This window comes from Exophiala dermatitidis (assembly GCF_000230625.1).
Source record: "Exophiala dermatitidis NIH/UT8656 unplaced genomic scaffold supercont1.8, whole genome shotgun sequence".
Classification (NCBI taxonomy): Eukaryota; Fungi; Ascomycota; class Eurotiomycetes; order Chaetothyriales; family Herpotrichiellaceae; genus Exophiala; species Exophiala dermatitidis.
In genome coordinates this window covers 384,645-411,449 of record NW_008751653.1, presented here as the reverse complement: position 1 = coordinate 411,449, position 26,805 = coordinate 384,645, and the positions used below count along the sequence as shown (strand labels likewise).

Below are 26,805 nucleotides of genomic sequence, written 5' to 3'. Positions count from 1 at the left end.
ACCGTGCTAGCAGGAGAAATATTACCAGATGGCGATGTCGCGATTGTCCGCCAAACGCATATAGTATGACTTTCACTCTCAAGGCATCCGGTCGCCCTGTCACCTCCACTGGACACCGAACATCTTGCCCACTTTGCCCTTGACACCCCGTTCCGCCTCCCTATTCTCCAGATATATCGTCTCATGGCCCTTGACAGTCAAACTGAGCAGCTGGTACTCCAACCGATCTCCGTCTCTCGGTTTGATCATATGAACACTGACCACACCCGTACCGTCGGGCCCTTCAACGTTGAAATGCATGCGGAAATGAGTGTTGCCGAACCGATCAGTTTCGGTACTGTGCGCAATGGGCCTGGCGCGCGCCCACTTGCTGGTCGTGGGTTCGCCGTACGCCTTTATCTGGGATGCAGGGCCTAGCAGTTCCCGACATTCAGGAGATGATTTAATGCGCTTTACTGCCGCGTTGAATTGGACGGTTGCACTGTCTGGTGCGAAGAGTTCAGTGTAGAGGAGGTAGGATATGGTAATCTAGCAGAGGAGCCGGAGGGCAATGTCAGCATGCTGTATAATCGGCGATTGACACCGGGGGAGTCTCTGGACCGGATTGCAAGCGCCAAGAGGTAAACAGATTCGCGCCGGACACAAGTTTGCGGCGCAAGCGACGCAGGCAGGCAGGCAGAGAAGAGATGGTAGTGGACGAGTATTTGACGCAGAGGAAGCCTGGCGGGCCTGCATTGCAAAGGCATGGGAGAGAAGAAAATCATCTGCTTACAGTTCCAACCAGACCCAGGGAGACCAGGAGGAAATTGAACATTTGCTGAGTCCCTCGCGCGGCTTTTTCTCCAGTGCTCAATTCGGACCAGTTGTACCGGCCGTCATCACTGGTCACACTAATCGCTCGTCTGCTCGGGCCTGAGGGTGTACCACTGCCACTGCCGGTGTTGGTACTGGTGCTGGCATGACGCTGACCGATGCTACGGCCGCAGTGGTGGGTGCGGTGCGCGCAACATGTGGTCCTGGGCGGCTTGCACGAGGATTTGCGGCGGTTGGAATGGGAGGAAGCAAAGTTCCGAGTGGTCTGAAAGCCGAAGAGCAGTCCACGGCAGGAAGAGGCATGCTGAGCGCCTTGGACAGCGCAGTGGTCGAGTCGCGTGCCCGTGCTGGGCTGCCAGCGGGTGCAAGTGCGCATGCGGCATGCCTGCTGGAATGCATAAGCCTTGCTGGCCATCCTGACTGCTGGTGACACTGGTACTGCAACTGCAATGTGACGGCCACTACAAACAAAATGAACAACTGCGGGTGCACGGCGTGGAGGAGCTGATGGTGCAGCAAATGCGGACTCTCGACAGTTTACAATGTACGAAATTGAGATGGTGTCCCCCGCAGCACAAAGTGCACAGTAGACCACTGGCAGGGACAGGACTACTAGTGCGGAGCACATGCACCATAGTACAAGCCAAGATAATGCTAGTACTGGGGGCAGCATGCACTGGCACCTCCTGTTGATGCGGCCCATTCGCACACAGGCGTTGGTGAGTGTAGGCTACGGTACATGGTAGTGACTACCTAGGTATGAGAGACTGTGAACCCGCATACTAGTCCATTAGGGCTCTTGTCTAGGTATGTATACTAGTACTAGAACTTAAAGATATAGTCACGTGAACAACCTTAGGGGGATGCAGTACTATGGGAGGAACCACGTGATCATAAAAACTCACTTCAGTCTGACAAGGAATTATTTTTATTTTAGTGAAGAATTTTTGCATCCTACATAGCATCTGCCGAGCTTTTAGTCTGACGCCGAGCTTTTTAGAGGCTCGGCAGAGTGGAGAATTATTGACCAATCTTTGGCTGCACTCAACTTTTGAAGCAGCCCAACCACGTGAGCCATTGCACCCCAGCTTAGATAATCCGCAGAATTTATACGGAGGAGTATTTATCCTGTGCAGAAACATCTCAACTCACTGCACTGACGGAACCTCATGACACTGGCCTCACCCACTGCATTATTACACAGGATGTCTCGCCTCAAGTCAGGGCAATCTGAAGCAAGAGGCACGCACTCTTATGTAAAACAGAGGCAATGCCCAGGGCTTTCCCTCTTACCAGTCTACAGTGTCAAGTCCCAGCAATGTTAGAGCAGCTTGCTCCCACCACGGGCGCTCAGCCATCAGGCGAGCAACTGCCACCTTGCTGCATGATAGAATGCATGATATCTCGGAACGAACTGTTCTCACACTGGCAGTACACACCACCTGGCACCTCTCCATTGCCCACGTGGCGACTTGACAGCAAGACTCGGAATCGACTGCAGTGTGCCTTGATCTGCCACTGCAGTGCATCAAGAGCTGGAACTGCGGTGCCCCCAAGGCATGGCCTGCATGTATCTGGTGGGAGACGACCACCACCGCGGCCTCCCGAGTTGTGGACACAGAACTTGAATGCTATGCTGCCCCTGCAGTCGCCCTCGGTAGGTCAGGAGTCCTGGTACACTTGTGCCTGAGTATGCTCCTTCAGCAATCAGCCATGCACTGGGCAGCGCCACAGTCTTGTGGTCCGAAGTCACTGGTGCACTCGAGTACTGTCCGACTCTGCCCCACGAGGTCGACAGCATGTCTCTTGTCATTCACGGCCTGTCCCTCGCTGGCTAGCTCGCAATGCAGCAGGTAGACCACACTTGCAGCCGGTTGCACTCTGGCTTCTTGACGCGGACCAACCTGGTGGTCACGGTGGCAGACCACTGCCAGTGCTCCTGATCGGTTCATTCATGAAACCTCGCCTGTCTTGACTCCCTTTGCACGACTCCCTTTGCACGACTCCCTTTGCATGTGTTCTCCTGCTTTATCGCCACTCGGCTCCCAACACTGGGCACTCATTGTGCCACTGACGCAGGGTACAGTCACTTGCATACCAGGTATCTGGGTTATCGTCATGATATGCCCTCTAGTTTCCACAAGGACGGGTTTCGGCTGCATCAAGACACAGAGCCGTATTGCTCGCGACAAAGGCAAGTTCTCTAATCCAGAAGCAACGAGCAGCACTGGAGTTAGCCAATGCGCACATCATACTCAACCACCCTGCCTCTAGGAACTCTTGGTATTGGTCGACGAATTCGGACAGTGCTGCTCATACTATAGAACCTTGTCCTGCTTCAAGCTACTGACTTGCTAGTAGCGTGACATCGCTGCAGCCAAACTTTTTGCCACTCATGCTCCAGACTACTGCAGAAATTGCGCGTGCCACCGAGGCCACTTACAGCATGCTCGGTTGATGCTGTCAGTCGCATAGCGTCACCAATGTCAAGATCTACTTTGTGCCATCGATGAGGCCAATGGAAGGCAGCAACTAGCATTCTCACTACATCGCTTGACAGCTTCAGAAGCAAATTTCGATGAAAACTAAAAAGCATTTCAAACACTGAAAAGAAGATGCTGCAATGGGCCCCTGAAAAAAGGAGCTCCGCAAAGTAAGTCACAATGATCCGTGGCTGCAGTCGAATTGAACTGTTAGAAAAAGCAACAACCCCCAGCAATTGCTACATGTCGTGCCAGTTGGATCATAGCCGGTGGAGAAGCCATGCACATATGCCGATGCTGCTTTCGAACAGTGCTGGGGACCGTCATTTCATGATCCCTGACAGACCCCGTTTCGAGCATCTCGGTCGAATTACTGGCTCCTGTTTTTGTGAACATGCGATATTCTCCTTGCGCAAAATTTTGCAAGCCGGGAGCGTGAACGCCGAGCAGCTTACACAGGTCAAAGCTTTGAGAGCACAGCCACGCTACCAAGACTCACTGCATACTGGTCCCTCTTTGCCACGTGGAGCAACCCGGTCTCCCGGAAACCTCGCGTTTGAAAATCTCGGACGTGGGAAACATTGTGTCAATTGCCTCCACGATCAGTGTCAAAAGCATGATTTCATTCTGCTTATGACGTATCAACCGAGTACGCAGTCACCACCTAACTTCAAGGAAAATATAAAATCGCAGGTGGGTAACCCAGATGATGGTTGTTCTCTGACTTCAGGGGTATTTTCGTTCTGGTAGTCGGCTTCTGGGACAACCACCTGCATTCAAACCTCCATGCCAAATAAAAACTTGTCATCAAACCTGTTGACGATCACATTGGCACACCAAACATTTCTGGATTAAATGCGGCCTGTACTCCGTAAAACACAATCTCCCAAAGTCGCCCCACGTCGCGAAGGGGCTAAGCTAATCGTGAAGGGAATAGGGAGATGCAACGGGGTTCACTATCGAGTTTGGAAAAGATGGGATAAGCACGGGATTGATGAAAATTACTGTCAGTTCACCGGTCCAAGACACCCGCCAGGAGCCGGCGGGGAGGTGGAAGAGAGGCGGGTCGGGACGGGAGCCATCAGGTTATGATGGTGTAGGAAGTTCCCTATACTTCTCCGGGTTCGTGTCTCCGCATATATCGAGTTGCTCCTTGAATAGATTTTTACTCAATAACCCAGCCATCGTATCTCAAGAGACTCCGTCGCGTCATGCGGCGAACTTCGTGAAGTCTGTCGCGGACCTTAACGAAGTATCGGTGTTCGGATTTCTGTTCAGAGGCAGCACCGCAATTACTCGTGGACTGCCTAGGACGTATATCGTGCCTTTGTGAAGGACTTTTTCATCTTGGGCATCACTCTGGCAGGTCATGAAGAGAACCGGATAAGAATTGGTAGCTCGACTTACATGCCTCCTGCCCAACTTGACCCTGCTGACATGATATCACTCGTTCAGCAGTACGTCAGCCTAGATCTTGGACTCGAGGTTCACCAACTCTGCGACAAGCTCCAAGAGCTGGCTGCAACTGAAGATCCCGCTGTAATGGTCATGACGAAGTTCTTCATACCATTCACCGTGAAGCTGTACACGATGGCTGCTGAGCAAATCACCACCCCAGTACCAGTGAATCTACAGGACAGAGTATCCGTCTTCACCGCTGAAATCATCAATCTGTTCGCCAACCGATGCGTCGGCCCCAGATTCACACCACGTGCCGGGTGCGGATGCGGCTGCGAGATGTGTCTGCAGGTCGATTCTTTGCTCGGCAATCCCTCGCAAGAAGAGTTTTCGATCTCTGCAGGAAATTAGGATGGAGTGCGAGACTTGACTGATCGGTTGCCTGATATCGACCAAGGCATCGACCAAACCTTCTGAAAAGGAAAAGAGCCCGACAATGAAACGCAGGTCGAACCCCGTTTCACGCTGAAGGGTCGCAAGACGACGAGGGCATGGTTCCACGCCGTAAAATCATGGGAGCAAGACCGAGACGTGGCTCAGCCGATGTGTGACAAGGCAATCGACGACGAGGGACTGAGGAACAGCCTGAGAGGGTGCCTGGATCGGCTCGGAGAGGACGAGCGTGGATTGTCCGTATAGGAAGAAGCTTTGTTTCAGAACTTGTATTTCCGTTCATGGCTTCATTATTGTCCAATTTGCACGAATGCACCCAGAGCGGGTGACAATACCTTTCCGGTATCTAACGACAGTTTGATATCTAGCGAGTACGCCACATAGTATTGCCCATAGTATTGCCTAGAATCTGCTTAGCTTCGATTGGACCTTCTCTTCATGCCTACCTTAACACAATCCTGATACAAGTGGAGATAAGTCATTTCCAGTTCACTGAAACAGTCCCATCGTCGTGAACATGGCCAGTGCCAAGCCGCCTGTCGTCTTTATCAATGAACCGTACCGAAATGAGTTCAAATGACTGGTTTAGTGTCGTTCGGATCGTCGTGAGACTTGTGAAGGTGAATGCCTTTGATCCGGGCCTTACATTAATATAGAGTAGTTAATATAGAGCATTTAGGCGTAAATTAGGCTTATAACTATTATTAGGGACGCTAACGATAATAAAATTTACTCTAGTATCTATTAATCTCGTAATATATAGACTATATCTATATACTCTATAGATAAAAGAATACCGTATCTTTTACGGCGTATATAACGTTATAGAGTATTCTAGAGAGTAGTAAATCTATTATCGACGTCGTTATCGAGCGTTATTCGTCAATAGTGAGGTTTCTGTCTTAGATACTGACATAAGGGTCTTGGTAGTGGAGCATCGGAGCCGCCTGCATACAACACCTGACAATGTATCTCCCCACCAAACCTACCTGCTAGGTACCTTACGGCGCAACGCACAAACGAGGCTGTGGCCTCTACCGTGGGTGTGGGGTTGCACCCTGGGGTAGGAGACAAGCGTATTTCTTCCATTTGCTTCGCCAACGATGTGCAGAGCGTCCTCCAACGCAGCCGCCAGGGAAGCGGCATCTCAACGGTTGCACTACAAAAGCAAGCAGATTGACTTGACCAAATGTTTAGAGCCATTCGGCGGCTGCATCAGGTCGCGAAAACATCCGCAAGCACCGAGAAACAGTTCGTCAGCACCCAGGCTACCAGAATGGACTTCTCACAGCCTTTCGAAGAGGAGCGACTTCCGTGGTACAACTCAGATCAATTTTATCCCGTGCGCATGGGCGAGATATTCCACTCCAAATATAAAGTGGTGGGAAAGCTCGGGTACGGCGCACACTCTACAGTTTGGCTTTGCCGAAACATGAAGTATGTGGTACTTTCGGATCTAGCCTCATACATCGCTGACTTCTTGAACGGAGATACTGGCTTTGTGGCCATAAAAGTCTGCAACCGACAAGTTGCCCAGTCCCCACGCATTCATCGAGAGTTGCGATTTTACGAGCACGTCAGCACTCTCAATTCGGAGCATTATGGCCAAGCCTACATTCGTGGCCTCTTCGAGACATTCACAATTGACGGTCCCAGCGGTCAACACTTGTGCCTAGTCCACCCGCCGATGCACATGACGATTGGAGAACTTCAGCGCCGGAATCCGTCCCATCGGCTCAATAAGCAGATTTTGAAGTGGACTCTGTTCAATTTACTCAGCGCGCTCTCCTTTCTACATGATGAAGCTAAGGTGACGCATACAGGTAACTTATTGTGGCCACGATATCCCCTGAATTTTGACTAATAACTTGAAATAGATATCAATCCGTCAAACATTATGTTAACTGTCGCCGATGAGTCTATCCTCGAGAATTTTGAAAGGGGCGAAATTGAGGAGCCCTCGCCCATGAAAGCCATTGATGACGTCCGCACAATCTATGGCTCCCGCAGTCTAGGTCTTCCAAAAGATTCCCTGTGGGGCCCGCCGGCACTATGTGATTTTGGAGAGGCTCGAATCGGAGGACCTCATAAAGGACTTATTCAGCCTGAGATGTATCGTGCTCCCGAAGTGTTGTTCAACATGGAATGGAACACAAGTGTTGATACCTGGAATGTTGCTGTCTTGGTAAGTATAGCTTTCACCCGCAGACTCCTCTGTACCATAATACCCACTGAATTCCACATCTTAGATATGGGATCTGTTTTTGAGAACCGACATTTATTTTATGCCCTGGACGAAAACAAAGAGCCGTCAGCGACTCACCATGTTGCTGAAATGGTTGGATATCTTGGTCTCCCTCCTTTTGAGTATATACAACGAAGTGAAGTCACAAGGAAGGTTTTTGATGAACAAGGTCAGTATATCAAACATTCCTCCAACCCACACATCAGACTTATATGTTTCAGGTCGCTGGAAGGGCGCAGGCGGGGTAGATGTGCCACTGCTCTCACTTGAAGAGTCGGAAGAGGTTTTGGATGGTGAAGATAAAGAACGATTTCTCAAATTCATGAGATCAATGCTAAGATGGCTACCGGAAGAGAGAATGAGAGCTTCTGAACTTCTGAAAGACCCGTGGCTACAGGGAGAAATTCCTTGAATTCTCTGTCGGTCTGGTACAAATCTCACGAGAACAGAAGACATCGCACAATCGACGCAACGTAGTAACGACTGATCCCGTGGAAGAAGGATTTTACGCAGAAACCGAGCGTTTAATGAGGGACTGACGAGTCAGACACGGTTGACCTGAGCACGGATCCAGGTAGGAGTTCATGACAGGAACGTAAGGTAGGTAGTAGAATAGAACTGGCATCTAGAAAACACCTCAATGTCATCTGCTAACTCAACAATAACTCTCCTGACTACGGAAGTCTTTCCCCTTTCGTTTGGGCGCCCTTAGTCATGGTTGTCCGACCGTGTGTTGCCTTGGAGAGCCGCGACAGATCGCACGGTTCAAGTTAATGAGGTGCATTGTTTTTCAACGTGGTGTCTTATGTGTCACCCATTCCTCTTCCCAAATCCCACGATAGATTACGCGACTCCTCCCTTTGTCGCTTCATCGATGCCAGGCCTTGGCTCCGGAGGACCAGTTTTGCTTGTCGAGCAAGTTTACATATCTAGAGTCTTTATAGACATCCGCAATATTCGGCCTGACTAGCAACTCTCAAGACACTGTCCTACCATCATAGGGCGAGTTGTTTGTAGCTCATTCGGGATGTCACTTCCCTCGAGACAGCTACTGGTGCAGAAACCCGTGCCCGAGAAGGTCTTCGGCAAACGGCCTCTCTGTTAGGGAGCTATGGTAGAGGCTACGGGCGAAGGCGAGGAGCAGCTCCTTATCCTCCCCCTCCAAGACACCCTTACGTGTCCCGAGGCTCTGATCGGGGTTTGGCATTAGGGCGATCCAGTTGCCTTCGATCATCACCAAGGCCATGGCTGTAACTCAAGTAGCATTCTCCTTTCTGGCAACACCCCCCGAATACCGCTGTTGGAATTGCCAAAACCGACTTCAGCGGAAGACTGGAACGGTACCAGCAGACTTTTCCCTCGAGACTCTGATATCCCTCCAGACGACTGTGCTGATGACGCCGACCGAGATGATGCATGTTCCAGTAATGAACAACTTCTCCATTGCCTGTGAATAACTCAGGTCGATTGCAACTCTTTCGGGAGTGGCCTTAGGGTACGACAATTGGGTGGTGATGTCGCTGTATATGGCCATTAGATTGGACTGTGCGCTGGCGGGCAGATTCTTGGCCAGGTACTCCGGGAAACTCTTGGTCCAGACAGCCACGGATATGGTTGCCCCTACGGCTTGAAAGGTTGTGCCGATCATGTTGTAGAGAGCAAGCACAGTGGCGATGTGTTCTGCGTCGATGGCTGCCATGACGGCAATGACAGCAGACATGTAGATGATTCCATCACCAAGAGACAGGAAGACCTGGACGGCGATGATAGAGCCAGTCTTGGAATTAGGTTTGGACAGGTAGATCATCAATCCCGTGGTCAGGAGCTGAAGCGGCAGACCCAGGAACAGGGCGAGCCACTTGTAGCGGCCGGTAACCTTGATAAGAGCGCCAGCGGCGATGCCAGCCACACACCACCCAATATTGTGGATGTTGTAGATATATCCGGCATTCGTGACCGTCTCGCCTTGTACAACTTGCAAAGACGACGTAAAGTAGCTCGTCCAGCAGTAGTAGACCAAGTACGTTTGCGCATATGAGACGCTGCCCCCGATCACGGTCCGGCTCTTGAGTAGCGGGTAAGGAATGAAGGACTTCGGTGCCAAATACTTCTCCCAGAGACCGAACAAAATAATAGCAAACCCCCCAAATACAATCATGCAAATGATCATGGGGGACTGCCACCCTTTGCTCTGCCTCGTGTAAAGGCTGAACGGCAGCAGGAACAGGGAGAACCCGGCAGCAAGGAGGAGAATGCCGATACCTGTAATGGGCTGTTAGTGGAACCATCTTTCCTCAGTCACTGTATGTGTATAGAGAGCTCATCACTCACAATCAAACTCAACCCAATAAAACTTCAGAGATTGCCATGGTGTGCGGGTAATAGCTGGTGCTGAAGCAGCGCTCCAACGCTCCGCCCGTCGGTCGCTCCAGATGAGAAGCCCCAGTAAAGGTAGTCCGGATATTGGGACCACAATGGAAAATGTGCCAAAAGCCCATCTCCAGCCCGCGCCGTGCAGGAAGTGAGTTGCGACAGGAGCTCCGATCCAGGTCGTTATAAGCCATGGAGAGTTATATAGACCGAACATAATACCGCGCGTTTTGAGCGAGAAATGGTCGGCGATAACGACGAACAAAACGTAGGACATGCAGTCGTATCCGGCGAAGAAGAACACCGAAGCGGCGCAGTAGGTCACCACATTGTCGCATGCAGCCATCATGATTATGCCAAGGGTGAGGACGAGGAGTGCCAGTCCATAGCCAAGTGCCCGACCCCAGACGTCCAACATTTTCGCCACAGGGAGCCGAAGAACCGCACCCACAACGCTTGAGACAATGCTCGCCGTGGGGATGAGGGAGTGCGCCCGGAACTCGCTGTATACGTAAGGCAGCAGCGGACTCATGACCTGCATTTGGAAGCCAGTCGTGAATGTGATGACCCAAATCCTGAAGAATCCGTTAGTTTGTCCCCACACAGGATATGGGATGTCGGTGCTTTTCGAGATACGTACGCTGTGATGAGCACAGTCAAATCTCTTGTTGACCAAGGTTCCGCAGTTTGTGCATTATCCGACTTGCTGCCAGCCTCTTTAGTGAGTTCATATTGCTCAGGACTCAATGACCGGGCCTTTTCGGCCAACTGTGGTACAGTAGTGTCGGAGAGCTCAAGGTCAACGGCCTCAATGGTAGCCATTCTGTCTGGAGAATGTGGTCTAAATTGATTTGTTGAGTTCCAATACCCCTGAAAAGGGGATTTAGAAGCATTTTATAGACTGTAGTGGTAGAGATCTAGAATCCGATAAGCGAACACACTTTCCTCCCGTCCATTCTCTCGGAAAAAAAGTTCATCAATAGCTCTCCACTGGCCGAGTGAATTTGGCGTAAACTCGAAGGAGCCGGCTATCGGAGTGGAGCATGCATGGACGTTCTGCACAAGGCTGGGCCCCATGGCGAGGCGAATCCTGGTGGTTATGGATACTCACCCTGGCGGAATGCCTCATAATAACGATGCGTGTGTGCTGACTCGATACGCCGTAGGGACCCCGAAGAGCTGCTCATTGATTCGTAATGCCGTCGTGTCCCTGTTTGCAAACATTCAGCGCGTATATAATACTGTCTGATATGCGATACTCCAGTGACCGAGATGGGGTGTGGAAAACTCAACCCACTTTGTGTCCCAGGATTGAAAGTCGGATAACCTTACGTAACGCTAGCGAGCCAGACAACTAGCGTTCCCAAGACAAAGGGCTAACCTTAAGGTCCTCGAACCACAGTAACTCATAGTATTCATTGCTCCGGACCAAGACTCTTGGAAGGCTGTCCCTGGAAATGCTAGGCTCCATGGGCGCAGACGGACAGCGACGTCGGACAGATATGTGATATGGACACATATCTATTTAAAAACGCCGGGGACGCCCTGCCCCAAATTTGTGCTGACATGCAGTGCGCTATATCAGCTGGCCTCAGCAGAACGGAGAAGATCAGTCCTTCAAGCAGATCGCAGAGTTGATTGTGGCATACGTGTGCTATGACAAAACCACTCGCCCTCATCGTCGGTGCAGGTATCGCGGGTCTGTCGGCAGCATGGTGGTTGGACAAGGCTGGCTGGCGTTCCATCGTGGTTGAAAAAGCGCCAGCCCTGCGTGCCGGTGGATATGTCATCACAATATCTGGCCTTGGATATGAATCCATCAAACACATGGGTCTGCTCGACGGTCTCCGCACGGTCTCCCAGGACTTCGGGCACAACGTCGTCTATGACAACTATGGCAGAGAGTTGTGCCGTATCCGATATAGCGACGTACATGGCGGATTTGAGTCGCTAGCTGTCCGCCGTGACGACCTAGCCCGCTTACTTGCGGACGCTTTGCCCGAGTCCAGTTCAATTCGATATGAACAGACCATCAGCCAAGTCTCAGACGAAGGCGACAAGGTTCGAGCGGTTCTCAAAGGAGGAGATATCATTGAGGCAGACCTTTTGATTGGCGCAGACGGGCTTCGCTCAACAATCCGTGAGCAATTCTGGAAGGATGTTGATGCTTTGGAACCACTGGGATACTATTATGCTGCGTACAACTTCGGGCAGGACCCCGAAGCACATAATGACTGTCACTCATTCAATGTACCCGGCCAACTTGACATACTGTTTGCTTTGCGAGACAAAGGCATGACGGCAATGCATATTTGGCGCGAAGAACGGAACCTGTCAGCCAGCCGCCAGGACAAATTCGCGATACTCCACAAGATCACCCGCAACAGTGTTGACGAAGTACGCAACGCTGTTGACCGCGCAGAGAAAGCAGGTGCCAGTCCGGTCATGGACAGCCTCACTCTAGTGACTTTGCCGCGCTGGTCAACCGGTCGAGTGGTTCTCCTTGGTGATGCAGCTCACTGTCTGACGCTTCTGTCAGGCCAAGGCGCCTGTATGGCGCTTGTTTCAGCCGAAATCCTGGGAAAGGAGCTTAAGAAAACCACAGATGTCTCGAAAGCACTTGCCAATCACGAAACGAAGCTTCGTCCGAGCATCGAACGCCTTCAAGCACGTACGCGGAGTATGGCAGGATGGTATATCCCCAAGGGTGTCATCTCGTACTATTTCCGGAACTTCCTTATGAAGCTGATGCCATATTCATGGATTGTTTCTTACCACGTCAAGACCCTCAAGTCAGAGATTGACCTGACGGAAGATAGCCCCCGGCGTTGAAAGGGAAGTGTACAACCGGGAGAATTCGAGCAAAAAGCGAGGTTCAAATGGAGCGAAGGACGCTGCCCAAGCGAGCCTCCATCTTTTGCAGCTTCGAGATTATATAACGGGTCTTTCCACCTCTGCGCTTTCGGAGGCATAATGGAGCTGAATCTTATCAGTGGCCGTGGATGATGCAAGTGTGAGGGAGAGAATATGGAATTTTTAGTAGTCGGCGTTCTGACTAATCAATTTTCGGCGGATCTGGCCATGGTTGGAACACCAGAGTAGCTAAGTAGGCTGAATAAAGCGAGCCGTCCAAACGGGAATCACCTCACTATTATTGGCCTTCAAGTTCATCGCGATCGTGTGGACAACTTCAGTGAGGCCTCCGGCGCATCCTGTATGGCTCATAGCTTCAGCAGACGCCATTTTGATCCATTGCAAGAAGCATCTGATCCAACTCTGTACTGAACACAAGCTATCCTCCCCATAAGAAGCCCTTCCAGAAACTCTACACTCACCGCGGGGACCCTACGGCGGGCATTTTGTGGTGGCTAGAGCTTTTCAAGCACCATTGTGGCTCCAAGCGCTGCCCACGATGAAAGGACCGCACATCTCGTCATGCCGGAAATTCCTAAAATTGGCTGCTGGATATTCAGGTCTGACGTTCTACTCGACATCCTTACAGCCAAGATTCAGGGTCAAGGACCTGGTTAGAAGCTTACCTTGTAAGGAGGCGGCTACTACCAGTACTACTTGACTCGCCGTCGGTTGTGCGACAGTCACTCTGGCAAACATGGATATGGAACGATTGTGGAGATGTGGCACAGAAACGAAGTATGCTTGACAAGTCTCTCATTCACCCTGTCTCATCCATCGTCTCTCATTCTTCAGACCTCATCATTTCTTCAGATACATCTCAGAATTCAGTTACTGAAATCCCCTTAGCGTCTTGAATGGCCGACCCTCTCCTCACAACGTATATCGAGAACCAGGATCTGAACCGGGATCGAGAGAGGCGCATTGATGCACCCCTCCATGCTTGCCGACGCTGCTTTCGGGATATATTGGGCTCATTTAATGCTATTCTTGATGTTAGCCAGCCTGATATTTCTTGCATGTGAAACAGACATATCATGATGGACATACAGTGCAGCAAGTGCAGCCGTTGCAACCGCTGGCTCCGTGGCCGCAAGTAGTGCAGTGAGGCTCCATGTCGATTGAAGGGTTTGTATGGGGTTTCTTGTTTGGAACAGGGAGGCTTTTTGGAATGCTGTGGATAGATTGGCTGAGATGAATTTGAGGCAGGATGAGAAGAAGAGGTCCAAGCTGGCTGACACTTGATCCCTTTATATAGCTGTCTAAACCCTCCAGAACAGATGGGGGGATGTGTGATGGAGTAACCATCCCACACCATGTCACACAACATCGCTTCCTATTAGGTAAAATGTTAACGTCTACGATAAGGACTAATGCAGCAGCGAGCAGCGCTCTTCGTTTCCATGATTGTTGGCGAACCGTGTGTGGCAGTCCTTTCATGGGGTCGAAAGTCTATGTTCCTGTCACGCGGAGACCAGGCAGAGTGGCAGAACAAAGCAAAACTCCGGCTGTGAACGGGGTCCCACCAGCTTCGGGAGCGGACGGTCCAAGGAACGGGTCGCAGTGAGCCCGCCACTGGGCCATGAACATGTGGACATGCGCTGGCCTTTCGAATACATGACGATCCACCTTGGATCATGACCAGTCTGCAACCACGCCACGTCTGCCCCTCTCTTAAAGGTCTTCTTGTCCAATGGCGCGAGGCACTATCTCGCGGTGGATCGAGTCAACAGCTCGGCCAAAGCGCATACTTCTCGAAATTCACAAAATTGCGAATTCGCGTCTCTGGATACGCAGGGCATAAAGGCGGAAGTTTTCGTGCTATAGTGGTATATATCAACTGCTCAATATAAATTCTGTGTTCCATTAATCTACAGACCATCCTTGGACAGCAGTAACCATGGCGGCTTCGTCCGGACTCCGTGACTGTGACATTCACATTCCTTCGGCGACCCCGCCAAAAGCAAATTCGCATGCAGATCGTCAGCTGGACAGGCCACCCTTTTCCCGAACTCGAAGCCTTTCACTCGAGGCGCAACGCAGGCGGGTGGAGAAAGAACTGTGAGAGTGTTGTGCCAGTGGTACCACGAATGCTGCGGATGTCCTTATCGTCAACGTAAACGCTGGGTCGACGACGTGTGTAGAGCAAGGCAGCTATTGGCCACACCTCTGATGCCTGCTGTGGAGACGGCCTGTACCTCCTCAATGCTGCTGTCTTCTTCTCAGCACCCTTGATTTTTGATGTTGCACAAGTGACAAAAGGAGACATTGGGCAAAATCCTTTTGCTTTAGCACGTTTTCCCCCCATGTAGCACCATTCGGGCTTTTGAGCAGATTTGAAAATCTCGAGAAGACGAGATAAGGCCTCTGAGCTGAACGTAGATGTGCCCAGAGTTCGCATTGCGGACTCGTAGCAACAGTGGAGCTCAGACGCAGCTTCCAAGTGGTCAGATATTCGGAGTTCTGCAGTGTGAGCGGCTATCTTGTCGGTCACTGAGATGTCAGCCCCAACTCAAAAGTGGGAATGGCAGCACGATGAGTGGTTCTTTGGCTGTATGTTGTCCATGGCTTCTCACCACACCGACTGTGGTCAAACGAGCGTCAGGGAAGTCCTCGACTATGATTGCTCGCGGTCAATGGTCGGGCCGTCGGGCATGTTCTGCACTTGTGAGCCCAGGTGTGCCTGTGCTTAGTCGGTGCAAGGCACTCACTGGCTCCCTGTGCATCTGCTGTGCCACGAATCGAGGCGTGGTATTGACGAATTCCCGTCGTGTAGCAGGGGGGCATGATAGAACTTATCACACTCGAGAGGTGCGTAGGCTCCCCGCTGGCGTCGATATCATGATGGGCTCTGAGTTGGGCAGCAACACCTTGGTGAGTAGATTGATTGCGTGTGAGTGAGGCCTCGTTGGTCGCCGGACACGACGGCTGTCAGAATTCTGATGACTGATGTGGATAGACCATATCTTTCGAGCAGTTGGCCGCGTTGATCTGTTGGCGGAAGCCCTTGCAATTCCGGTGTATACCCCTAGCATCCTCTTCACTCAGCACTGTTGCCTCTTCCAGCACTGCATGGTTCAATCGTTGTCACCATCCTAACGCGGGCTGCGGTCTTGAGAGGGAGGGCGATCAGGATGCCGGGATATGGCAGGCCGTGGAGAGCGGGACATAGAGTGCAATTAGAGCAAGGATGGACACCGTGCGGCGAGCACTTGGCCAGTCTTGAGGGGCAGGACGCCGAAAAAGTGGTTGCGGCACGTCGTCTTCGTTCTGATATTTTCTAGACCTCTGTATTTCACTGCCTTCGGTATGATAAACCATTGTCGTCCAACGGAAGAGCACCACCACCTGACTCCAGAGGAAAAGGAAAAAGTGGCCGAGTATCGACAAATACTCAGCACGGCCTGGATTGGAAAACATGAGAATTCAACGGTGTCATTTATTCTTCAGGACTTACCAATGGCGATTCAGTGACGAAGGGGGCAGATCTCTATAACGAACAACACGACCAAACGTACCCAATGGCCCTCCTCAAGGTCATGGTCGTTGTCAATTGTACCTTTGTCCTCGAGACAGAAAGGTCGCTTGGATGACCACCAGATACAATTGATGGTCTTGCCAATTCGACATTGCGAGCGGTGTTGCTCCTCCGTCAGCCGTGACAACGTTATAGCATTCGCTACAATCCATCCTGAATCCGGCAGTCTGCTTGTCGCTGTTGTCGCTGTGAATAGATCTAACACTTGTCTCTCATGCGTAATTTGTTGGAACAGCACGTCTGTCAGCCATACAGGCATTGTCCATTGGCGTGCCCGCACCTCGACTTTTGTGATCTTCAAAGTATGCTGCCATTGGGGCGGGCCGACAATGCTGTGGATGGGTAGAAGAGCGCAAGCCGGACAGCGTACGAGGGACAACGCTGATATATGATAGATCGACCGTCCTCCAATGCTCCGGTCAACACCCTGGGCACTTTGGGTACGATGACCTTCTGGTGGCCATTTTAAGCCTAGTGGACCTAAGGTCCTCAATCTCTCAGAGCAGTGACGACTCAGAGATGAACATGCCGTTGAAGCGGACCCACATAGGACGCCATTAAACCAAATCAGGGCAAGGCGGTACTACTACCTACCTACACGTGCTAACCCTTCCCAGAGGACAATGCTGTACCTTTGTTTCCGCACGAGGATCAACTCCAGTCCAGAGTCAGATTTGTGGTGTCAAATGGCAGTAAAATCATCGACTGGTAGGCAATGATGTACGGTGTACCGATGAATGAAGCCTGTATCTAGCATATCGCAGACCAATAACCTAGCTAAACCTAACCGTCGAATGGCCTCGTGCTGACCTGAAGAGCCTCTGGCCGAAACTTGAATTGTTCGTTATAGTTCTCCTCTGACTGTTGTAGAAAGTTGCCGCCAGCGGGAAACTACTGAGTATCGGAGCTGCTCCATGTCTGCCCAGTCCCAGCTCATTGAATCAAAATGCAACAGGCAAAGGAGCACTGTTAAACTGAAAAGGCTGCACGCTGAGATCACGTACAAGCACTTAAGCCGCAGGATCTGCCTCCGTCGTCGGTCATCCCTATCCGTTTCAAGAGAGATATCCTGCTGGGTACAAAAGTATACAAGCATCAAAGTAATGGATAGAACAATCCAAACCAACAGACTTCGACTGAGTTTGAGAACATCTGGCTCGGTCGCTGCTGTGAAGTGGAAAACTTGCATACAAGCAAACGAGAGCAAGATCGACAGACTGCAAAGGCGAACCAAGACGGCGAACGGCGAATAGTGGAGTAGCCATCGGGCCATTAATGAAGACGCGAACATGTGAGCAAGGTAAGCAGCAGCGCCTGCCTATAACATCCATGTCAGAAGTCTTGGATTTGAAGAGCTTGGAAGTCTCGGAGAAAGAAAGAATAAGTGTTCAACATACCCACAAGAAGCTTAGAGCAATTTGGGCAATAACTATCCGTTTAAAAGACGGACTTTGGAGCAGCCCATTGTCACCAACTTCCAATCGTTGCTCCGTTGAAGAGGCTCGTTTGTAGACAAGCTGGTATATGCTATAACAGGTCTGGCAGGCCCACCATATCGCCGAAATCAGGGACAAGGCCCGACAAAGGAGAAGCGGCAGATGCCACCGAGGCCGCACACCCAGCACGACTGCTACCCGCGGGTATCGGGCGCTGCGAGCCACACCAGCCTTCGCAGCATTCTCCGAAGGTCGCCGAGGCTGTGCTGGGGGCAGCGTGGCTGGTCTGTTTGACTCGGGGCTGTAAGTGGGAGCAGGTTCACCGTTCGCCGCCAGTGGGATGGTGGCTGCAGCTGAAGCGGCTGCACCGTCTTCTCTGGGGACTGATACTATCAATTCAACATGCACATAATCAGCTCTTGCTATCCTTGGTGAAGAGAAGCGTGAGATATCCGCACTGAGCAAGCTCACCAGAAATGATGGCGCTTGTAAACTCAGCTGAGGTACGCGTGCAGCTGGCTGGGAGAAGTTGGAACAACCTTTACCCCAGGTCTTGGCACCGTCCAGCGCGCGGCGTCTCGTAGGCCTTGTGCTTGCCTGAATGCAAGAGCTTGTGTCGCTGCTTTTGAAACACTACCACTTTGCCAAAATCCTACTTGCTCAAAGTTTGCATTGATGGTATGGCAAATTAACCAAGACCAGTCCAAGTGGCCACTCTCTCCTATGACGCCTTCTGAAAGCGCCGGTCACCATGAATGTAAGAGAGAAACAACATCAGCCTGGCCTCAATGCGGAGAGTATCGATCAGCGAATACCACAACTGCTCTAGTAGCGTATCGGCCAAGTACTAGTACCGCAAAATAGATTAGCGTGAGGTGATGAGATCCAGTATCAACACGTCGAACAATAACGAAGACCCCTTATCCATGCTCAACACGGACATATCAGTATTGCTGCCAACTGCCTCCAACATTCTGGACAATAATGGTTACTCGCGTAGGCGCCAGACCGGCGATCGCGGCCTCCTCGAGCCCTCCACATGTTTGGGAGAGATCTCAGGTCGATTATGATGCAGGTGTCTTCAACACGCGCAAGCGACCACAGCCAGACGACTGTCCTGTCGATTACAGCACGGCCCACCGCTCCTCGAAGAGAATCAAGCGCAGACCTATTGTCAGTGTAGGCACAAATCCCACCGAGCCTCACCAGGATCATCTTGCAGCGATTCGTTTGACCAAGTGCGCCTTGGAAGAGCTGGATCGACGGAACACTGAAGCCAATAAAGCGTCCTCAACCCCTCAAGAAGTACCCGGCCGCATTACCAGCCACGGAGCATCTAGGCTCACGTCGAGTCACGATGCGGATCTTCCTGCGGCAGACTTTGTCGCGAACAGTAGAAGGAGCATATTGGAAGAACTGAGGCAGTTCGCAAGACTCGGTGGTCCAGACCTGTCAGATATACGAGGGGTGCGTACTGTTCAAACCTTCCTAGCAAGGAATACTAACGAGCTAATAGAGTCATATACCAATCCCTCGTTTACGTCCAGAGTTATCCATGTCTCAACCCAAACCTATACCTGCTGGCCGAGAACGTCCGTCTGACCCCTTGCCGGGAAACGAAGTGGATGACGAAGGGGAAGAAGAAGTGGACGTTGAAGAGCTGGATGACGAAGATCTGGATAGCGAAGAATTGGATGAACTGGAAATGATGCAACGAACAACGATCACAGTGTTAATGGCAGCGCTTGTAATACTGTACGACTTGTGATGCTGGCCAAACACCGTCTGAGCTAGCTATCCTGGGGAAGACCGCTGAGGGCCTGACCGGCCCGCGCCCTTTCCTTTCTCCTACCAGGATTGGGAAAGACGACTTTATAAGCTTCGAGTGCGTGAATCGACCTGCTTTAAAAGTGATGCAAGCTCGGACACTGGCACTTCAAGTGGGGAAGGGAATGGGGCAGAAGACAACTGTTCATCACGGAGCATGACCTTTTCGAACCTCGCGCCCAGCAACCCAGACATATACTACGGGGCCGGGCCAAGCAGCGCAAACGCTCTGTCCGTGGAGATTCTGGGTCTCGCATCATTTCCCACCACGCAGCACCACTTTCCTATCCTACCACATTTCTTCCTGACAGTCAAAGGTCCAGACGGGATACAGTCTATGGCAGAACGACACGCCTGCTACGACAGTGCCTTGAGCGCCAGAGTGATGTTTAAGCTACGGCCCATACGGGCTGACCACATCCGCATTGGATGTGAAGGCCTACACTATCACTTCGCCGTATCACGGAGGGGTGCTGAGAGTATACACCAGTTACCCTGCTCTTCCGGCTCCCTATCATGGCAATGGTGGGCCCGGGTACTGCTGCAGCAGGTTCGCAGTATCGCCCTAATCAACCACATTGACTCATTCCGAGAGGAAGGCACGGCAGAGATTGGGACAAGGACCAGAGGCACGACGCGATCAAGCACGCCAATGTCAGGGCAGACAAAGCTCAGACGAGAACGCACTGGAGAATGGTGAGCACGCGAATCCGCCATCTGGTGGCCCATGATGGCAGATTTTCGGCGGGGCGGCCTCGATTCCGAGGACTTTTTCCCAGCATTGGATAAGGTATGCTAGTCTGCTTGATCCACTGTGAGGCACTGTAGACTTTTAAGTCACGAAGACGATGGACTACATTGTTAGCAGCTACTTTTGAACAGGGATAGAGGCGTCTGTGAAAGATTCGAGAGCTCTAGACGTTTCGGTGCTTTCCAACAAGTAGATGCTGTTTAACTGGCGTTTAAAGACAGCTTGGAGGCGTGTCAATAGGCGTCCAGCGACCGATTAGGTGGCTTGGCCCAGCTATGTCCCCGGCTGGAATTGTGATCAAGGGACAATCATGACCGCGATTAGTGTTTGATATCATTGTGCCACAACCTGAACTACTAGTACTCATATACCAAACTCACTCCTCCTTAGTGGCCTGGCCAGGAACAACGCCCCCCCATCATTATCCTAGTACCTACCTCACCTAGGTAAGAGGTCGTAGCTGTTGCTGTAAACCAAGGTCGCTGAACTCGGGACTGTCAAGTACAGTAGTAATGCATTTGAAGCGTGCAGGGATGGTGAGCCCCAGCCAGAGCCACTAATCAGCTAGTATCTCTCACGGAGGACTCAACAAGAGGGATCAGACGCGAACGTAACCCTTCAGCCTGGAATGCACAATCCAGACTTCAACACCCACAAATCCAGTCAAGGACAGTCGTTCCTCTCATTGATTCACCGTCCCAAGTGCAGTGAGCATTCGTACAATGTCTCAAGAATACAACATCCGTCCAGACCTCGGCGGCGCTGTCCGCAGGTTCCTGTACGCGCAGATCTTCCGGACGCCGCCCTATCCTACACAATCTTTCGCAGGACAGACGGTCATTGTAACAGGCTCCAATTGCGGCCTTGGCCTCGAGGCATCCCGGCACTTCTATCGGCTCGGGTGTGCGAAGCTCATTCTGGCAGTGCGCACTGTGTCCAAAGGCGAGGCTGCCAAAGAGGACATTGTCCGCAGCGTCAGGAACCGTAGCGATGGCGCCGACGCGATCGAAGTCTGGCCTCTGGACCTGGCCAGCACGGGCTCAACACTCAGCTTCGCGGAGCGGGTGAGGACATCGTTGCCTCGGGTCGATGCGGTCATCGAAAACGCCGGCATCAACAACTTCTCCTGGAAAATCGTCGAGGGCGGCTGGGAGGAGACAATCCAGGTCAACGTGCTCAACACGCTGTTACTGGGCTTGCTCGTCCTGCCCAAGCTGTCTGAGACGAAAACAAAAGAGCCCGGATCAACTCCACATCTGGAAATAGTGTCTTCGCTTGTCCACCGGTTCACTCGCTTCAAGGAAGCCAATGCGCCGGATATTTATGCTGAATTGAATGACAAGCAGAAGTTTGCCGTTGCGGATAGGTACGTGGAAACTTTGAATTAGGATATACCCACCCATGCGACGTTTCTTTCTGTTTTGTATCTGTTCGCGTCGAACTATCTACCTGGTATTCGTCTTCCTCTCCCTCTCGCTTCCGTCAGTTTCCACCGAAAGAGAAAGTCGCGGCATCACATTCCCCCCTTTTCCTTCGCAGTTGCAATCCCGCGCAAATTTGCCTTTCCACTGCACTTCACCGATGCATAAATCACAAATGCATCTACTTTCGTTTTACTCTCACACCAAACAAGCGGAGTCATTGGGTTGAACTCAGACTTACGATTGGCGGGAGTTGGCGGTTTTGCATTCTAGATACAATGTCAGCAAACTTCTAGAAATCCTCTTCGTGCGCGAACTCGTGTCCCGACTCGAGGCACAGGCACAGGCACAGTCTTTGTCATCCTCGCCCGCATCCCGTATATCTGGCGTCGTCATCACCCTGGTCAACCCGGGCATGTGCGTCTCCAATCTCGACCGCGGCATGCCTCTTCCTATGCAGACGGCGCTTTCTGTCTTCCGCTTCTTGCTCGGCAGGTCGACCGAAGTAGGTTCCAGGACCCTCGTGCATGGCGCGTGTGCTGGCCCGACATGCCACGGCGAATACTTGTCGGAATGTCAAAACGAACAGGTCGAGAACTGGATTTATTCTGATGTGGGTAAGGGAGTGCAGAAGAAAGTGTTCGAGCAGACCATGAGGGTGCTGGAGCAGCGGAAGCCCGGTCTGGCCGGGGAGCTTGGATTATAGCTCTCACTCAATCTCGACGGGACTTTCCGTCCAGGTTAAATCTGGTGGATGGCGATGGTATGACTAACGAATGGACGTACTCTCTTTGGACTTGACTTGACTCGCTGTTCACATCTGTCAAGAGAGCAGATGAAGTCTGCTTTTTTTTCACTCTCGGTTCGCTATGTCGCTCTATTTTTCGGGTATTGCCCAGCAGGCATCAGCTCGGTATATCCTGTCTCTAGTCTTAAAAGTGCCGGTTAGAAGCCCCCTGGCAAGTGTATAGCCTCCAGACTTTAGGTCTGTATATCGTTCTACCGGCCCCGGCATCTGTCCAATGATATTCAAACCTTCGATCCGCCTCATATGTGCTGGAAAATATGAGCCTCTTTAAACGGCTGATTTTTATCCATATCGATTGGTTGAGCCATGACTTCGCCTCCTCATGCCGAGATCTGGGCGTTGTGCTTCACTGTGGCTCTTGCGACTAGATCCTGGGGAATGGCCGCGAGCATGCTCACTACCACTGGCGGGCATAACATCATTTCCGTCTTTGCGGTTTGATAGCCCGCTCCTCAACTCATAGCTTTCGCCTCTCTCGAGGGAATCATCAACCACTGCTATCTCATCATTTTCGTCTGGCGGACTGGAATCTGGCGTCGATGGTCCGCTGGATCCGTAATAAGCGCCTCCCACACTCTCCATGACGAAGGCGCCAGCGGTAGGTGCATCCAGAATTCGCAACTCTTCCTCCCGGAACCACTTCGGCATGAGCCATGTTCGAAGTGGAATCAGCAGAAGGATGATGACGGGGAATCCAATGGCTGCAATGGTCTGTGAGATGGCAAAGGTTGCGCCAAATCCAATGAGCTCCAGCCCGACGAAGACCCAGATGGCCAGCCTACGTTCAATGCGTGACAGCGGATCGGTCGCGTCCGTGAGTTCTTTGTCGCGGGCAAGAAACAGGATCTTTTGGGTAATTCCGTTCCCCACCAGGGCTTGAACGCCCATGACGAAGAACAACCCTGCCAGCACGCCCTGTGGGATGAGGTGCAGCACAACGAGAAGCGGTCCAGTCATGGTAACGACAAACAGGAGCCCCTGAGCAAGGTTGCTAACTCGCTGCTCAACGACGTGGTCCGTCACGCGTACGATATGGCCCTTGGTCTTTTCATCCACGACTTGCCTCGTGACGCAGAGCGATTGGGTATGAAAAGGAGCCTGCGGAATCAGGCCATTGGGAAATGGTATGCCCAGCAGACCCGCGATACCGGTGGTCAAGCCGAGGAGGAAGATGTCCCAGTGGAAGCCTGGGGGTTTGCGGAGTGGAAACTCGGTACCTTGGGCAATAAGCGACGAAACTGGGATGAAAGGTTAGCATTCTCATCCATCCCATTCTGCAACACGAATGAGCAACGCACCGTTATGGTCGAACCAGAATAGAATAGTTAGGAGGACTGCAAAAGGGATCGCAAGGAAAACATCGCCCACGCTGATATCCCAAAAGTGTACGAACCACCCACGATCGGCTGTAGGAAAGAAGGCCTTGCTTGTCGGCAAGGTTTCCACATGTACATCTTTCATGTGTCCGAAATGGACGAACCCAGTGAAGAAAACAATGGTCAAGGGGGTGCCATAATCCTCGATAAACTTCCTCACATGGCGTTGTAGCAAGTGGCTGTTGCCCAGAATACCACAGCCGTAAGCGAAGCCCAATACCAACAAGCTGACCATAATGGAAAGATATGCACTTTCAGCGCCGGCCAGTTCCCACTGCCTTGTAAGGACCTGGATGCCTTTTTGTAGGTAGATAAACGCGACGTAGAATCCGAATGTATCACAACTGAACCGGGTAACATAGGTCAAGGCGTTGCAACTGTTGGTGATGGCCAGTAGCCAATGCATAGCAAGGGACCAGAGGCCAACCCATGCCATGAAGGAGAAGAAGTTGGTGCCTCGGGGAACGACGATGTCGTAGACGGTGTATGAGAATACCGTGATAGGACCAGTGACGCCCACGATTACCAGTGGCTGAGCGGCAAAAATGGCAAACACCACGCAGCCCAGGACCGATGACAGCAAGACTTCATTGACGCCGTACGAGTTGTGGGTCTTTGTGAACATGTCGAGAGAGAAGGCCAGGGCTGGCAGGATACTGTACATGCGGTCAGTCACTAGCCACCTAGAACAACCCAAGGGATCAGGCTGAGGGGACTCAATGGATCAAAGGCCAGGTGCATTTCCCACAATGTGGGCTGAATGATATTGATATAGATAGTCATACTTCGCAAAATACATATACACCGTGGCAGGGACGACTCTATAGTCCCATGCATCTTTCCAGTCACTCCAGTAGTAGGGGGCCCTTCTCTTAACATCGTCTATCATCCCTCGAAACCAGCGGACCTTGTACCATTTCGATGTATGACGGTGCGAGGCTTGGGTCGTCTGGCGCGAAATGCGCTGCGAAAGACGCTGAATTTCTTCTGGGTCTGGGCGCGAGTGACTGGAGTGGAAGGACGGTCGGCCTGGATGATGTTGCCATGGCTTCTTTTGCGTCGAGTGGGATGAGGAGCGTCGGCGCACGCCGCGGGAGGAGGATGGATGGATGAGTTCGGTCTGAGTACTCATGGTGAGACCACAGGTTACACTTCTGTAAAAATAATAAGATGTATCCAGTGACTGCGGTTCAACGGGCCGGGACCGGCCATTCCGGGGGAACGGGAGAGTCGAGAAGCCTCTGCTCAAGACACAACGATTGAGAAATCTTGCAGGCTCAACTTGAAGAACGACCAATCGACCTTGAAACAATGTCGTAGATGCGGTGAGTGATCCTCGCGGTGGAGGCGCAATGTATCAATCATGACAAGGGCGACTGTTCCAGATCCGCGAGAGAAACGACGGGATGCTTAGTAACGAATCCTCGCCTCGGCTGCAGACAATTGACCCCCGCATTTGCTTACCCAACACCGCGCATCTGTCTCCACGAGGCACGGCACGATGGCAACACCGAACTTGGTATGAGAGCAAATCTCTTGAAACTGACAGTGGTAAGGATAGCGCAGAGCACAACGAGCGTCCTTTGCTTACACATGATTCATCCTTAAGCGACACCAGGAAAACTTGGAGTCGTCGACGCTAGAGGAAGCGGCCTTACATTATTCATCTTTAGGCTCATGATATCACGGACAAGGGCTGATTTCAGCGCAAGCGAAGAGTAGCTGACATTATCGGTATGTCTTTGAATCTTTCTGTTGTCTCTGGGTGCTCGATACAAAACTCATCTTCAACGGCAGATGCTGCAACGTCTCCTTCAACACGCCAGGCACGTATCCAGCTCCAGCACCCACTCCGCTAGCATGTCGACCGCGAAACGGCCAGACATCACCCTGTACACAGACGCAACGCCTAACGGAATCAAGATCTCGATTGCACTCGAAGAGCTTGGACTGCCTTACAAGGTCGAGCACATTGATATTTCGACAAACCGGCAGAAGGAGCCATGGTTCTTAGAAATCAATCCCAATGGGCGTATTCCCGCCATCACCGACACATTCACTGACGGCCAAAAAATTCGACTGTTCGAGTCTGGCAGCATCCTCCAGTATCTTGTCGAACAATACGACACAGAGCATAAGATTAGCTACCCGGCTGGTTCGCGCGAGAATTACGAGACCAATAACTGGCTGTTCTTCCAGAATGCTGGGCTCGGACCGATGCAGGGCCAAGCGAATCACTTTTTCCGGTATGCTCCGGAAAAGATCGAATACGGCATCAACCGATACATCAACGAGACCAGAAGGCTTTATGGGGTGTTGGATAAGCACCTCCAGGGTTCAAAGTCGGGATTCATCGTGGGTGACCACATCTCCATAGCGGACATCACGACCGTCGGATGGGTCATCTGGGCTGGCTGGGCCGGTGTGGACATTGATGAATTCCCAGCCTTGAAAAAGTGGGAGGAGATGATGTATGCTCGACCTGGTGTTAAGAAGGGTTGTGACGTTCCTAAGCCTCTCAAAATCAAAGAGTTGCTACAGGACAAGGATCGCTTGGATGATTATGCCAAACGTGCCAGCAAATGGATCGTGCAGGGCATGGAAGAAGACAAGAGGAAGTGAAGAGGTTCAACCTTGTGGCCGTAATAGGTGTGGCGAGCACATTGGATCCAACCGAAGTAGATGGTACCTTCACTTACACGGATGATGTCGCTCTGGGCTAAGTGTCCCTGGGCGATGACTTCTGATAGTGGTCGATAGTCATGGATATAAGCCTGTTGAATTTAAGCCGGCAAGAACGTACAGTCTCCGCCGTTAGCCTTAAGCCTTATCGTGTCGCAATTAGATATAAGAAGGTCCTGCAAAATCTTGATTTTATGCTCTTTTGACATGCATGACAGGGAGACAAGAACCGCGGAATGACTCGCAAGTCTTAACGTTCTTGATGGAAAGCATGTTGCCGCTCGGTGAATG

General features: G+C 51.6%; 11 protein-coding genes across 12 annotated transcripts; 7 read left to right on the top strand and 4 right to left on the bottom strand.

Moving 5' to 3' along the window:
• Nucleotides 1-99: 99 nt before the first annotated feature.
• Nucleotides 100-1,228, bottom strand: HMPREF1120_08898 (uncharacterized protein; the record flags this gene model as incomplete). Its single annotated transcript, XM_009163169.1, has 2 exons — nt 100-528; nt 773-1,228. 2 exons carry the CDS (start codon nt 1,226-1,228, stop codon nt 100-102), a joined length of 885 nt encoding a protein of 294 aa, XP_009161417.1.
• A 773-nt stretch (nt 1,229-2,001) lies between these two features.
• On the top strand, nt 2,002-3,136 carry HMPREF1120_08897 (uncharacterized protein). Its single transcript, XM_009163168.1, has one exon. It carries the CDS (start codon nt 2,084-2,086, stop codon nt 2,501-2,503), a length of 420 nt encoding a protein of 139 aa, XP_009161416.1. The 5' UTR covers nt 2,002-2,083; the 3' UTR covers nt 2,504-3,136.
• Nucleotides 3,137-6,336: 3,200 nt separating this feature from the next.
• Nucleotides 6,337-7,804, top strand: HMPREF1120_08896 (non-specific serine/threonine protein kinase; the record flags this gene model as incomplete). Its single annotated transcript, XM_009163167.1, has 4 exons — nt 6,337-6,970; nt 7,025-7,336; nt 7,397-7,561; nt 7,614-7,804. The coding sequence occupies 4 exons, from the start codon at nt 6,337-6,339 to the stop codon at nt 7,802-7,804; spliced, it is 1,302 nt and encodes a 433-aa protein (XP_009161415.1).
• Nucleotides 7,805-8,440: 636 nt separating this feature from the next.
• Nucleotides 8,441-8,638, bottom strand: HMPREF1120_08895 (uncharacterized protein; the record flags this gene model as incomplete). Its single annotated transcript, XM_009163166.1, has 1 exon — nt 8,441-8,638. One exon carries the CDS (start codon nt 8,636-8,638, stop codon nt 8,441-8,443), a length of 198 nt encoding a protein of 65 aa, XP_009161414.1.
• A 75-nt stretch (nt 8,639-8,713) lies between these two features.
• HMPREF1120_08894 (MFS transporter, SIT family, siderophore-iron:H+ symporter) lies at nt 8,714-10,584 on the bottom strand (the record flags this gene model as incomplete). Its single annotated transcript, XM_009163165.1, has 3 exons — nt 8,714-9,654; nt 9,724-10,337; nt 10,403-10,584. 3 exons carry the CDS (start codon nt 10,582-10,584, stop codon nt 8,714-8,716), a joined length of 1,737 nt encoding a protein of 578 aa, XP_009161413.1.
• Nucleotides 10,585-11,067: 483 nt separating this feature from the next.
• Nucleotides 11,068-14,155, top strand: HMPREF1120_08893 (uncharacterized protein). The gene is made up of 2 exons (XM_009163164.1): nt 11,068-13,413; nt 13,525-14,155. The coding sequence occupies exon 1, from the start codon at nt 11,419-11,421 to the stop codon at nt 12,592-12,594; it is 1,176 nt and encodes a 391-aa protein (XP_009161412.1). The 5' UTR covers nt 11,068-11,418; the 3' UTR covers nt 12,595-13,413; nt 13,525-14,155.
• A 1,318-nt stretch (nt 14,156-15,473) lies between these two features.
• HMPREF1120_08892 (uncharacterized protein) lies at nt 15,474-16,202 on the top strand. The gene is made up of 2 exons (XM_009163163.1): nt 15,474-15,549; nt 15,635-16,202. The coding sequence occupies exons 1-2, from the start codon at nt 15,517-15,519 to the stop codon at nt 15,845-15,847; spliced, it is 246 nt and encodes an 81-aa protein (XP_009161411.1). The 5' UTR covers nt 15,474-15,516; the 3' UTR covers nt 15,848-16,202.
• A 2,431-nt stretch (nt 16,203-18,633) lies between these two features.
• On the top strand, nt 18,634-19,417 carry HMPREF1120_08891 (uncharacterized protein; the record flags this gene model as incomplete). The annotated part of the gene is made up of 2 exons (XM_009163162.1): nt 18,634-19,116; nt 19,166-19,417. The coding sequence occupies 2 exons, from the start codon at nt 18,634-18,636 to the stop codon at nt 19,415-19,417; spliced, it is 735 nt and encodes a 244-aa protein (XP_009161410.1).
• A 1,532-nt stretch (nt 19,418-20,949) lies between these two features.
• HMPREF1120_08890 (uncharacterized protein) lies at nt 20,950-22,354 on the top strand (the record flags this gene model as incomplete). The annotated part of the gene is made up of 2 exons (XM_009163161.1): nt 20,950-21,593; nt 21,922-22,354. 2 exons carry the CDS (start codon nt 20,950-20,952, stop codon nt 22,352-22,354), a joined length of 1,077 nt encoding a protein of 358 aa, XP_009161409.1.
• Nucleotides 22,355-22,738: 384 nt separating this feature from the next.
• HMPREF1120_08889 (solute carrier family 4, anion exchanger, member 1) lies at nt 22,739-24,964 on the bottom strand (the record flags this gene model as incomplete). Its single annotated transcript, XM_009163160.1, has 3 exons — nt 22,739-23,694; nt 23,755-24,488; nt 24,618-24,964. 3 exons carry the CDS (start codon nt 24,962-24,964, stop codon nt 22,739-22,741), a joined length of 2,037 nt encoding a protein of 678 aa, XP_009161408.1.
• Nucleotides 24,965-25,093: 129 nt separating this feature from the next.
• Nucleotides 25,094-26,754, top strand: HMPREF1120_08888. 2 transcript variants are annotated; one of them, XM_009163159.1, is made up of 3 exons: nt 25,094-25,383; nt 25,442-25,566; nt 25,630-26,754. In XM_009163159.1, the coding sequence occupies exon 3, from the start codon at nt 25,630-25,632 to the stop codon at nt 26,452-26,454; it is 825 nt and encodes a 274-aa protein (XP_009161407.1). In that variant the 5' UTR covers nt 25,094-25,383; nt 25,442-25,566; the 3' UTR covers nt 26,455-26,754. The 2 variants fall into 2 exon arrangements, with proteins under 2 accessions (XP_009161407.1, XP_009161406.1); XM_009163158.1 differs by having other exon boundaries at nt 25,094-25,566.
• Nucleotides 26,755-26,805: the final 51 nt, after the last annotated feature.

What these genes read in the sequence shown, in the direction of transcription:
- HMPREF1120_08892 (XM_009163163.1), top strand. Translation starts at nt 15,517, where the DNA reads ATGATGGGCTCTGAGTTGGGCAGCAACACCTTG. An exon ending in AGTTGGGCAGCAACACCTTG is followed by an intron (nt 15,550 to 15,634) that starts GTGAGTAGATTG and finishes TGATGTGGATAG; the next exon opens with ACCATATCTTTCGAGCAGTT.
- HMPREF1120_08888 (XM_009163159.1), top strand. Translation starts at nt 25,630, where the DNA reads ATGCTGCAACGTCTCCTTCAACACGCCAGGCACGTATCCAGCTCCAGC.
- HMPREF1120_08893 (XM_009163164.1), top strand. Translation starts at nt 11,419, where the DNA reads ATGACAAAACCACTCGCCCTCATCGTCGGTGCAGGTATCGCGGGTCTG.
- HMPREF1120_08897 (XM_009163168.1), top strand. Translation starts at nt 2,084, where the DNA reads ATGCCCAGGGCTTTCCCTCTTACCAGTCTACAGTGTCAAGTCCCAGCA.